The sequence below is a fragment of the Pectinophora gossypiella genome, chromosome 2, assembly GCF_024362695.1.
Source record: "Pectinophora gossypiella chromosome 2, ilPecGoss1.1, whole genome shotgun sequence".
NCBI classification, from domain to species: Eukaryota; Metazoa; Arthropoda; class Insecta; order Lepidoptera; family Gelechiidae; genus Pectinophora; species Pectinophora gossypiella.
In genome coordinates, this window is record NC_065405.1 from 10,540,221 (window position 1) to 10,553,066 (window position 12,846).

The 12,846-nt window shown below is 35.9% G+C and overlaps 2 protein-coding genes across 3 annotated transcripts; one reads left to right on the top strand and one right to left on the bottom strand.

Moving 5' to 3' along the window:
- LOC126374950 (lysine--tRNA ligase-like) lies at positions 1 to 7,047 on the bottom strand. Of its 2 annotated transcripts, XM_050021759.1 has the most exons (9): positions 6,835 to 7,047; positions 5,218 to 5,812; positions 4,178 to 4,508; positions 3,573 to 3,815; positions 3,004 to 3,396; positions 1,833 to 2,015; positions 1,139 to 1,299; positions 401 to 641; positions 1 to 157 (listed from the first exon to the last, which is right to left on the bottom strand). In XM_050021759.1, the coding sequence occupies exons 2-9, from the start codon at positions 5,766 to 5,768 to the stop codon at positions 110 to 112; spliced, it is 2,151 nt and encodes a 716-aa protein (XP_049877716.1). In that variant the 5' UTR covers positions 5,769 to 5,812; positions 6,835 to 7,047; the 3' UTR covers positions 1 to 109. The 2 variants fall into 2 exon arrangements, with proteins under 2 accessions (XP_049877716.1, XP_049877708.1); XM_050021751.1 differs by lacking the exon at positions 6,835 to 7,047 and having other exon boundaries at positions 5,218 to 6,219.
- A 3,573-nt stretch (positions 7,048 to 10,620) lies between these two features.
- Positions 10,621 to 11,905, top strand: LOC126375033 (uncharacterized). Its single transcript, XM_050021877.1, has 2 exons — positions 10,621 to 10,813; positions 11,394 to 11,905. The coding sequence occupies exons 1-2, from the start codon at positions 10,768 to 10,770 to the stop codon at positions 11,846 to 11,848; spliced, it is 501 nt and encodes a 166-aa protein (XP_049877834.1). The 5' UTR covers positions 10,621 to 10,767; the 3' UTR covers positions 11,849 to 11,905.
- The last annotated feature ends 941 nt before the right edge of the window (positions 11,906 to 12,846 follow it).

The following is a 12,846-nucleotide window of genomic DNA, read 5'->3' on the forward strand; positions in this document are numbered from 1 at the left end:
ATTATTTACAACACTCGTATTAGTTTTAGATAATTATTATGTATGAGTTCGAAGTTATATTTTTTATAGAAGTACCTATTCATTTATCTATTTATGATATAAATATGTTTTATTTTTTTGGATTTTTTGGCTGCTCAGCTGGGAATAGTAACACGTCCTGCAAAAAAGAAAACGTACTTTATTAAATTATCACTTTAATAATGTCAATTGTAGATAGGCAGGCTTTATTTTTATTATTATAATTAAAATATACCTGTAATGTCAACTTATGAAAAAAGATAAGCTCATAATTAGGATGACTAGTACTGTTTCATTCGTAGGAAGTAATAGAAGTACTTAATAATATTGCATCTTCTCTTGTGAGGAGCTAGAATAAAGATCACCATAGAACAAACTTAACCTTAATATTGATAGAATCAGTTAAGAACATCACAAGCCGGTCGATGCCTAGTCCCAACCCAGCCGTGGGTGGTAGACCATACTCCATAGCTCTGATGTATTCTTCATCACTTGGAGGTACCTCCTCATCGCCAGCTAAACGATCTTTCTCCTGTTCAATAAACCGTTTTCTTTGTAAAACTGGATCGTTCAGTTCTGTGTAAGCATTGCAAAGTTCTTTCTTCATTACGTATAGTTCGAATCTAAAAAAAGTGAAAAAATAAAAGCATTCAATTAAATTTTGCGAGGGAAAGCCAGCCAAGGCGAAGGGTTGTCAACCCATACAGCCAATAATGAAAGTGAAATTACACCATTATTTTTTAGGACGAGTAAAAAGTTTGGATTAAAAATTAATACTGAGTGAATAATATATTTTACTGGCTGAAAATTGACGACAGAATTATTAAATCGCCATATTTCGTAAATTAAAAATAATTTAATTTTATCATTATTTTTTATGGTTTTCTTTCACAAATATTTTTTGACGTCGTCAGGCCAGAGTTTTCACAAAAATCATGCATAATTTCGAACAAAGAGATTTTAAAGCGATTTTCAAAAATTATAATATTTTTTTATTTGTAATAAGCACCGTAGAAATAAATTTTAATAGTTATCGAAGAAATGCACAAAGTTAATGAATTAAGTACCTACTTACCGCATCTATTTAGGTATTTACCAGTTTGTACCATACACTACTTACCTTTCTGTTAATCCGGAGTGGTCCCTGTGCTGTTTAGCTAAGGGACTCATTATTTGCGGATAATCCATAATAAAAGTGGGATGCACAATATGTTCCTGAATGAACTCTCCGACCAGACTGTCTATAATTCTTGCTGAAGTCCATGGCGGGGAACAATCCACCTATAAATTATAAGACTAGTAAGTATTATACATTTTTTTATATTTCATGCGCGAAGGCAAGCGGTCTTGTCTGTCTGTCCTTGTCAAAGAGATTTGTAATGTACAAATGGATTATAGTGCATAAACTATAATTACAGTATAATAAATACTACAACATAAACACGATAAACAAAACAACTTTTGCATAGACTCACGAATTGGGGTATAGTAGTACATTCATCGCATGATGAACGAAGTACCAGTTCACTGAATTTTCTGTTAGACTAACGTGATACGTGGTAAGTTGTATCGCCGTCTATACCGGTCAAACCTATGTTAGCCTAACTATGTTAGTGCAAATTCGATACCGGGGATCGAACCGGTGGCGCTCCTCGTTTGAGGAGCAAGCTGATGACACACAGGACAACAGTCATTTTCAGTGATACGAAACTATCAACAAAAGTATCAAAACATTACTTTCTTTCTTTTGCAAACTTAGGACATCAGCTCAAATCGGCTCAATGTAATCAACAGTAGATAATTATAATACGTACCTGGTATTTATCACAGAGTTGTACGAGAAATACATTGGCTTCAGGTGTATGGAGTTCATTAGCAGGAGGGAATGTTACGTTTAAGGCTTTCTCCAGAGCGGGGAGCAAGTAGATGCGCGGGTATGGAGGAGTGAAGTCCACTTCTACCTCCTCACCACTGCGACCTTTTGGATGGTACTTTACCTGAAAGTGTGATGTAAGTATTAGCATGTTTCGTACTCATGACTTTGATGCTATGTCTATGTTTTGATGAGAGTGGTAGAAGCGCAAGTGATGTGTTGGGATCGTAGTAAGTGGAATTCCGTGGTGTTTGCCTAATTTACCGGCAAATAAGCGTGATTTTATGTGCAATCAAAGAGCAAAAGTGCAGTCACTGAGCCCAGCGAATTATTTGTAAACAGTGGTGAAATTATGAACCATTAGTTGTCATAATTATAAAATTTATGTTTTTGTAGGTGTTTTTAGTATATTACAGAAACGACGTGAGGAGCTCGGTGGCGCAGCGGTAAACGCGCTCGGCCTGCGATTGTTGAAGTTAAGCAACTTTCGCAAAGGCCGGTCATAGGATGGGTGACCACAAAAAAAAGTTTTCATCTCGAGCTCCTCCGTGCTTTGGAAGGCACGTTAAGCCGTTGGTACCGGCTGCATTAGCAGTCGTTAATAACCACCAATCCGTACTGGGCCCGCGTGGTGGTTTAAGGCCCGATCTCCCTATCCATCCATAGGGAAGGCCCGTGCCCCAGGAGTGGGGACGTTATTGGGCTGGTGATGATGTCAGAAACGACGTGTAACCGGGAAGTCTTAAGTGCAACCAGTTAATTTATTACTTTTTTTTTGATTGGACTTTTGCACCTTATCGTACGAATGTACTGTTAATGTTCCACAGTAAAAGTACCAAGTAATTGATTGAGTTATTGGTTAAATGATTATAAAAACGTATTGATTGTTTTAAAATACTTTTAAGCGACCTAATGTACCTACTTATATTTAGAGTTATAACTTGTTGTCATTGACGTTTATACACTCTACTACTCTCTAGTTTTGACGTTTACCTTAGTATAACTACGTTTTCCAATGATACAAGCCCATCATCGACGTTGTAATGTTTTACAAGAACCAGTTTACTTTTTCCAAGCAAAAGCCCTAAAATATATCCCAAGTAAGTACTAACCTTATAAGAATTATGAATACTTTTAATTAATCCCGACAGTAAGATTTCAGTGATATCTATTAGGTCGTAGTAGTCAGCGTACGCCATATAAAATTCTAAGGATGTAAACTCGGGATTATGTGTAGAGTCGATCTTTTCATTTCGAAACTGTCTTCCGATCTCGTAGATTCTCTCCAAACCTCCGATTACCAACATCTTGTGGTATAACTCTGGAGATATTCTTAGGTAATAGTCAATATCCATCAAATCGTGGTGGGTTTTGAAAGGTTTCGCTGTCCCTCCACCTGGCACCTTGTGTAGTATCGGAGTTTCCACTTCCAGGAAACCCATGTTGTCCAGAAAGTTTCTGATGTATGAAATTATCTTCGCTCTCGTGGAGAATATCTGTTTAGACTGGAATCATAAAATTATGTAAGTATAATTGATTTTCAGATATTACATGAATGGCCAATTTATTGCTATAATATACTATATTGATATAATCATTGTGTCCTAAAAAATTCGGACTTTTTTTCAGACGTTAGTAGGTAAGTATTACACATTATTGTAATTAATGCACGTACACATACCTTATCGTTCAGAATAAGATCTAAGTATCTTGTTTTCAGCTTGGTACCATTTGTAAGAGTGGTGTTTGGCAGCTTATGTAAGCACGGTGAGAGTAACTTGACAGTTTTTGCTACAATAGACAGTTCACCCTTCTTCGTCTTTCCAGGATGACCCACACATCCAATGATATCTCCTCTTCTTATCTTCTCCGTATCAGCGACGAAATCTTCCTCCGTTTGATACATTTTGGAAATGGCCATCACCTAATTAATTTATTATTTAATTGTCATATTATTTAATATGTGAAAACATCGCATATTTTTCTTTCTTTCTTTCCTTTCTAATTAACAAACCCATTTGATAATAGAAAACAACTCATCTGTTGCTTGGATGAATAATTGAATAATGAACGTTTAGTAGAGGCAGATTTCTTAAAATAAGAATCTTAATTAGGTAATGAATATTATGTTAATATTAATTTATGGTAACTACCAAAATAAACCGTCACAATAATAACATGTAAGTACTTACTGTACATATGTTGTATATACTATGAATATTATATTTCGGCATTTTAATGCTGTAGTTAGAGAAAGACGTGAAACTAATTCTTATGCTTACTTACTCGAATCACGCCCCCTTCAGTTTTTAGCTCGTAAAGCAATGAATGAAGTCGAGATTTCCTTATGGAAAGCACTCTACCCGCTATCGAGAAATTAACATCTTCCAAGAGTTCTCCATTCCTCAGATATTTATATTGTTCTAAAATTTCCTCTAAAGATACAGTGACGTTGAATTTATGAGGGTAAGGATTATTGTCTCTTGTTGCATTCTTCAGATGTGCTATCTCTGACTTCCTCAACTTGTAGTACAGTTCCATATTGATTAAATCTTTATTTTTTGCAGTTTTGTTTACTGTTTTCAATTTATCGTCATTCTCTTTAATGTTCAGTTCCCTGGAAATAATGTGTCATTGTTTACTTTGATAAGAATATTAAAAACGAAGTTCTACGACTAATAAATATATCCAGAGACATACACATTTGTTTTTCTTTACAAACATATATAAACTCACGCCTATTTCCCACCGCGTTACCCAGATAGGGATAGCAGAGATTATAAAATTCCATTTGCTTCGATCCTGACACACTTTTCTTGCTTCCTACACATTCATCAATCGCTTCATACACGCACGCCGGTTCAGAGTAGATCGTATTAAACCTTTTCTAAGGACATCTCCAGTTCAGTCAATGTAAGTCCTTCTCGGTCTTCCTCTACTTTCGTTTTATATACCGCTTTTGCAATTCTATTATCCTTCATTCGCTCTACGTGTCCAAACCAATCTTACATTCCCTTCTCAATCTTAGTCACTATGTTGTCTTTTACACCACATCTCTTTTTTTTCTTTAATTTATCTTTTTACGTTCTACAAACAAAAACCTTAGACATGTTGCTCAGTTACATCACACAGCTACACGTTCATATTAATGTGAATAATCAGATAAATAACTTTCATAATAATCCCGCGATAAACAGTCTACCTCATTTTAGATTATCATATAGGTATCCAAATTATGAAGCGAAAGCCGAATTTCTAAGGAATAATATCTAGAATATAATATACAGGTGCAAAAACAAGTATTTTAAAGATTATCCGTAACTTACTTCGTTTGTGATACTCCATTATCAACTTTTTTAATTGGCACTTTTATGTAATCTGTTGAAGAATTTGCATCTTTAGATTTATAGTTACTTTTCGCAAGGTTCTTAGATGTTCCTATTTCCTGAATAACACCTTCTGCGTTAAAATTCCCTAAATATTTAGGACCTTCCACTCCAGCATTATCATTTTCTAAAATACTTGACTTTTCCACATTTGCATCATTATTTTTAAAGTTTCTGGGTCTTTCTTCTTTTACATCATAATCTTCTAAAATTCCAGATTTTTCTACTTCTATGTCATCATTTTCAAAGTTTCTTGGTCTTTTTACTTTCACAATATGACTTTCCACAATTCTCGATTTTTCCATTTTTATATTATGATTTCCGAAGTTTCTCAATCTTTCCATTTTTACATTATCATTTTCCAAATTTCTGTGTTTTACCATTTCAACGTCATCACTCTCTATACGTCTAGTTTCTTTAAGTGCTTCATTATTATCCAGTTTTCTTCCGTTCTCTACTTCCGAGTACGCATTTTTCACATGTCTTGCCATTTCTGCTTCGTAACTTTGAACTATCGTTACACATAATAGGATCACTAAAGATTTCATGTTTAATGCACCAAGAGTAGTTTATCGCGTCAGTTAAGAATCACTAATACGAGTATTCTAGCATATCGATATTTTAGTTTTATTTATATTTTAATTTAACCTTTTCAAACAAGTTTGAAATAAAAAACTTGTTTTAGACGTCGTATAGACTAAATCCTTTGTAATTTTTAAGCCAATTAATGGTTTAAATTATTTAAATCTGCACTTAAATATTATTTGCTCTATGAATAGAACGTGTTTATGTTTTTTTCTTAATTATTATTTTCTCGTATAATTTGTTATTTCCGCTGATTACTTTCTTCGAACGTGACAATGGCAGGCTGTGTTCTTCACAGTTTTTACCCGACTGTCGTGTCTTAAAGAATTAGTTTACAATGATCTTATATTAAATGCGTTGAAACATCACTTTGCAAGTAACGCTGACACACGACACTCATCATTGTACAATAATACCTACGTATATCTATCAGAATGTTAAATTGTAAGAATACGTGTCAATATTTACTTATAATAAATTGTTTATAAAACATTTAATAACAACATACATCACTAGGCAGAATTAATCTTTCAGTTTATATTATCATAGATGTTATTAGCCCCTGGGTGTCAATGATGGTTAAATTGAAATGTTAGGACTACTTTTGAAATTGATAATTATTAAATAGGTAAATAATATACTTACCTACCAACAATTTACACTTCAGTGTTAATTTCAAATAAAAAGAAAGTAAGAAAGAATGATCATCAATTCTTATGGAACCACGCTAGAAGTTCATCATTTCCCTAGCGTTATCCCGTTTCTAACAGGGTCCGCTTACCTAACATGAAGATTTGACAGGTCCGGTTTACTACAGAAGCGACTGCCTGTCTGACCATAGTGACCTCACAATGCGAGTCAAGTGTTCTTCCATCTGGGCTACCACGAGCCGCACTAGAGGTTACAAAGGATAAAATAAAAGATCCTTTTTCCGTAAAAAAAACACGACAAAAATGTGAATGAGCGCACTACCTAGTCAAATACTGTCTCTGAGAGTTACAAGCAAAAGAAAGTCCTGAAAAGAGACATTATCACATATGCGGTCGCAGGCGAGCGCGCGCGCGCAATGCGTCGCGTGCGGTGCGCGGGAGCAGCGCGGGAAAATCGTATTTTACTCTATGTATTATGCATCGACATCGGCCGACTGACTGAAGCGTGGCCAGAACCGTTCGAGTAACCGTTCAATATGATGTTACTGGTGTAAATTGTTCTTTCATCTTTCAATGTACCGATATTTGTAAATGTACTTTCAATAATTTCGCATAAAAGTACTGGTAGAAAAGTGACATAATCATGTTAAGAACGGACAAAAAACTGAGATGTCACGCTACAATTTACTTACCCATATCATAGTACACTACAGCTAATCTGACAGACTGGATACTGACAGAGGGCAGCAGTAACTGCCAGTACTATTCAGAAGCCTAGTGCGTACTCTGGGCGCCATCACACTCGCGTCATACTAGTGCGAGGCGAAAGGCAAGAGGGAAACTACTGCCCTATTTTTCCCTAAAAAGTAGCATGGAGTATGCTACACCAACAAGAGCGTGGCTCTTAAATTAGTGTTAATGTCATAGTAATATACTTAGTATCTCACCTATCAGAGAAAGCTGTGTCGAAAGTAGTTATAGGGGACAGACCTATGGAGTCTAGGAATGTGCTTATCCATGACGGGGGATTAAAAACGCCACTTCGAACAGAACATCAATTCATGAAGTGGCGTTTTTAATCCCCCGTCATGGATAAGCACATTATGACGCGAGTGTGATGGCGCCCAGAGTACGCACTAGGACTAGGCTTCTGAATAGTACTGGCAGTTACTGCTGCCCTCTGTCAGTATCCAGTCTGTCAGATTAGCTGTAGTGTACTATGATATGGGTAAGTAAAACATTCAACCTAGGTATCTATAACTTAAAAAAATATTCTATCTATGATCCAGGACCAGAATAGTTGATGCTAGAAATATACTGAAGAAGACTTAGAAAATAAAGACGACGTATGAAGAGGAATGTTTGTTAAAAGAATTAAGGTAATTTGAGAATGTATTAATTTGAAAAAAGGAACACGACATGTGTCCGTGACAGTCAATTAAGCTAACTGAACAAGTAGTTTTATGTCGACTTGTCTACATGCTTTGTGAACGGAATGACGGATGCGATTCGTGAGCAATCTTAATTGCTCTGATTGAATCAGGAGACTTCTAGTTTGTTTCAATCGTGAGTTATAATGATGATACTATTTACTAGAATACTTCTAATCTGGAGGAGAAGTAAAGAAAAGCCGTAATATAGCACTGCATAGAGGCAGTAGCATCTGTATACAGGGTGTTAGTGACATCGTAACAAATACTGAGGGGGATGATTCATCTCGTGATTCTGAGTTAATATTTAGTGGAAATTTTCGTCGCAAAATTAATGTCTTTTTAGTGATTTTTCAAAATTATTTTCAATTCAATATTTTTTCGAAAAGTTCCACTTGATATTAACTCGGAATAATGAGCTAAATCATCCTCCTAACACCCTGTATAATCGCGGGGTGTCGTAAAAGTCTATTACCTCTAGTATTTTGTTTTCTTTTACATGATGTACCAATCTACTTTAGGCTAGTGCTTAACACCTATGGTGGGTACTAACCCACCGGCTGATCACTGTATGTATCGTCATAATATTCATAAGTTGGGTATGACTGCGTCAATCTGAATGGAAGAATCAGCACTTTTTGGACAGGATGTAAAGAATAATTACTTTTAGAATACTTCGTAATATTCAAAGAAAGGCTAACACCGAAGTTTATTTTTTTCAATATTAGTAAAAATGATATGACTATTCGTAAGATGCCTTTTCTATTATTCAAAGCAGTCCAAGTTACACAACTTCACTTTTAGTACGGCTAGCCTTTTACTTAACAGAATGCAATGAGCGTGGAGGTAATTATGTATGTGTCTGAGAAAGTCGGTGAAGACTATAATTACCTTCTTAATACCAGCTATTTTCATCTTATCTTCACCGCTTATACTTACCTTAGTGATTGACAGAGGAAATATAGAAAATATGTCTCTTTAAGTTCAGTAAAAGGCTCAATTTTCATTGTATCCAATCTTCATCGGATTCATAGAGCAACAAGTTATTTGAAGACGACTTATGTATGCCTCTGCCCACACCTTTACGGGCGTTAGTTATGTACGTTACGTATGACTTCAGCGACGCGCACCACATCAACCTCCATTCTACTTCCGTCTCTTTCATTCTCATACTCGCTCTTCCTCTCTGTTCAACCTTCACTCTACACTCATGTCTTTTCTCTTTCACACACGTATCTTGCATCTCTGTCTCACGTACTTGTCTCTTTTGCTCGTTCATCTTATATTATCTTCGTCTTTATTTTCTCTATGTAACCGTATTTTTGATAATGGTAACCAAATAGTGCATAATTTAGCACAATATGTCGGTTTCTGTTGAACTACAAAATGGAGTGGAACTAAAGAATAGCGCAGATAATGTGTTCTTATGTTCCACTTGTAGTAATTGTAATAATTTGCATGTCCGGATGTATGCAGACGTCTGTGGGTGTGTGCGTGTGTGGGTAAATTCATACATAAGTAGGTATTATAAATTTTACAATACGCGTTTAACAAGATAGCGAAGATTCATCAGATTCTTCTTATGATTTAAATACTAAGGCTACGAGTTGCATACTGGTGGATTATGACGAAATAATAACTACCAATCGATAGTATTAAATAAAACGACGACGAAATAATATTTTGCAATCGTCATAGGCGCGGTAAAAAATAGATCTGTCAAACTACGTAAGCTAGTGTTGTGACGTTTATGAGCTTAGTGATGTATCAGTCGATAGGTCGATCGATTATTTTCTATTTAACAATAGGTACTTATTATTTAAGTTGTTTTTTTTGCAGGTAGGTGCCTAGTCTTCTGTATAGACTCTAAGCATAGCCTAGACTGTAATGTATTTTAAGGAAAAAACAACACATCATCCATATCGTTAATGAGGAATATTTCCCATAAGCAGCAACAGAGCAACAATAAGGAAAAGAACAGGGAACAGAGTAAGTAAACTAAGATATTCCTTCAAAGCAGTGCCGGACTTTGTAGCGTTACTTTGTGGCATTACGTTACGTTAGGGTCAATTCTTTCAAAAATGTAATCTGGGTTCCATTCTATAATAGAAAAAAGAAACCCTTATAGTGCGACTCTGTCTGTCACAAAAAACTGATCGGCGAAGCTTATAATTCGGTTTTTAAATAATTCTCGTCGAACAATATTACAAAGAGAAGAGAATCAATAATAAAGTACAAAATAATATAATAAAATACATCGGACTGAGAGATGACACTGATCGAAAGCAAACCAATTCTACATCGCGGTAATAGATACTTTTTTGAGACTGGCTATCAGAATTCATGTAATAGGTAAGCAGTCGTAAACTTACTGGGAACGGAACTGCCCACTTTTTCCCAAATAGATGAAATATTAGACCTATTATATGATCCCTACAACATGATGCCTTAAGAATCTCCTTGTTTAGTGTATGAGTAATCCCAACACTGCATTATGCGATAGCATATTTCTGAAACAAGTATTTATTTTATTTCGTGGAAGAACATTATTTTTGTAAAGTAAAAAATAAAATTCCCAAGATAGGTACGCTTCCATTTATGAATGTTTATTCGTAAACAAGAGGCATATATCTGAATGCGGCCGTGGTTATCGGAGGTGAGGTCATGATGAGGTCACGCAAGTCTCGACCAACCAACAGTCGAGGGTCGCATTAGCACTGACAAACCTGCCAAACTCACTCCGCCAATAATACCAGTTCCGTAAACTTGTCTTGGTTGCAAAAGCAAATTTAAAAAAGAGAATCATTGCTATTTGTTTCTTGGAAATGAAGCTGGCCGTTGCTTTATTATTCGTCTTTTGTTACGCGGAATGTGAGTATTTTTTTTAAATTAATTATGATATTTACCGTATTACTTATTTGAATTTAGACTGCTTAACGTTTTATAAACGCTGTTTGTGAAGATAGTCACAATATTTCTAGAATGTAACCTCAAATATTTCCTGATTTGTGTTAAAACATAAAAATATTTGAATTAATAGCTCTAGGTAGATGATAGGTCTATAAAGTGTAATCAGCAGTAATTAACCCTGACAACATACTGATGAGGTCGGCCATTCATCTTACGACCCACACAAGAGAAGTAAATAGTGTGTATTGAACAAAATATTTTGTAGTTATTTTCGGCATGATACCTAGTTAGCTTAAATTAGGTATTTAGGAACAATAACCGTCTCCTTGACCTTGAATGGAATTTATTGTAGAATAAATTAACCTTGGAATGTTTAGTATACAGGCCGTGGACATGTAAAATAGTCAATTATCTGATTTATCTCTAACTCTAAGCATTTTTAAAAATGATTAAATGGAGCATTTCTTTCACTAACAAATATTATATCAACAACAGTCACAACTCAACAAGATACTAAAAACAAAACATAATTCACTTTCAGGTCGTAAAATAGTTCCGATTGACAAGAATGCGAACCTCGCGTTCATCAATATGGAGGGCGGTGGTGGGGCGCGGCCACCAACCAACACCAGACCAGCAGCAATTGAACCTATGAAGCCTGCTGGACCTGGACCTGTACCTGTGCCTTCTAAACCTGGCGCCGCGCCCGCACCCGCCCCTATAAAACCCGCATCGCCCCCCGCATCACCTACAGTAGCCAAACCCCCTACTCCCACACCTAAGCCCGCAGCCCCCGCCCCCGCCCCTGCCAAACCAGCTCAACCAACTCCGCCAACCCAGATCAAGCCGAAGCCAGTCAACCCCGCGCCTGTAGCCAACCCCATCACGACCCCAGGGCCGGGCAGCGTCAAACAGCTGATCAACTTCTACGACAGCCAGGGAAAGGCCAGTCCCATCAGACCATACAGTTACAGTCAGGCTGTTAAACAGGGTTAAATAATATGTTGTATGTAAATAAAATAATAAATGTGTTTTTTTATCGGCTGTGTTCTACTGAGTTGTATTTATTTTCTCTTTTAAACTCAAATTACTTATCCATCTAGTCTTCTCTTCTATCGTTGTGAGGTGGATTACCAACCTCATCAAATCTGGTGTCAGGGTTATTATTGAGCCGCCTAAGGCCCCTGACGTGGCTCATGTAACGACTAATTACTTACACCAGTAACTAGTAACTGGGACCAACGGCGTAACGGCTTATCTATTTATATCTAGCTTACTTAAGTGTATATTTTTTGGTCAACTCTAAGTTAATCTAGGATATACAATTTGTACACGACAAATTATTCTTGTAATTCTCGAGGAGAATTATTAAATAAGTCTCCAACTATCAGAGTATTACAGTTTTAATAGTGTTATGTAATACCTCCATAATAAATGCTCCAACTGCCTACATGAACATGTGAAAGATAACTTAATTTACGTGTTAACATAAGATTAATGATTTTGGAAAGCGATTGACATTTTGGCGTAACTTTTACCGCTCTAATATACAAACTAAAGGTGGGTGCACACGAGTACTAACAATATTAGGTACTGGTATGTTTGTGAATATTTTATGGAGCAATTAAAATATGCATCACAAATCAGTCCACGGTAGGGACGTTCTTCATAATTTCATTATTTTTAAAACATCTTTTCTTCATTGTTTTAAGTTTAAGCGGTTACTATCATAATTAAAACATATAATAACGGGCTCTTACCTCGTTTAAAATAGGGATATGAGACTCCCGAAAAAAAAAATCAATAAGGAAGACGGGTTCAAATTATCGAGCATACAGTAGTAGGTGTTGTAAAAAGCTAAAAACGGCCTAATGTGGTGACAAAACGTGAGGACACAGTGAGTGCGGTTTGTCGTAATGAGTTTGGGGCGAGTTCAGATGGTTCCGAAGATTCCGATATCAAATACATAAACAAGCGGCAAAAAAAGAGGGTAG

Coding starts and splice junctions, on each gene's coding strand:
- LOC126375033 (XM_050021877.1), top strand. CDS start 10,768: ATGAAGCTGGCCGTTGCTTTATTATTCGTCTTTTGTTACGCGGAAT. Junction 10,814..11,393: donor CGTCTTTTGTTACGCGGAAT/GTGAGTATTTTT, acceptor ATTCACTTTCAG/GTCGTAAAATAGTTCCGATT.
- LOC126374950 (XM_050021751.1), bottom strand. CDS start 5,825: ATGAAATCTTTAGTGATCCTATTATGTGTAACGATAGTTCAAAGTTAC. Junction 4,509..5,217: donor AATGGAGTATCACAAACGAA/GTAAGTTACGGA, acceptor CATTATTTCCAG/GGAACTGAACATTAAAGAGA. Junction 3,816..4,177: donor CTGAAGGGGGCGTGATTCGA/GTAAGTAAGCAT, acceptor TAAATTAATTAG/GTGATGGCCATTTCCAAAAT.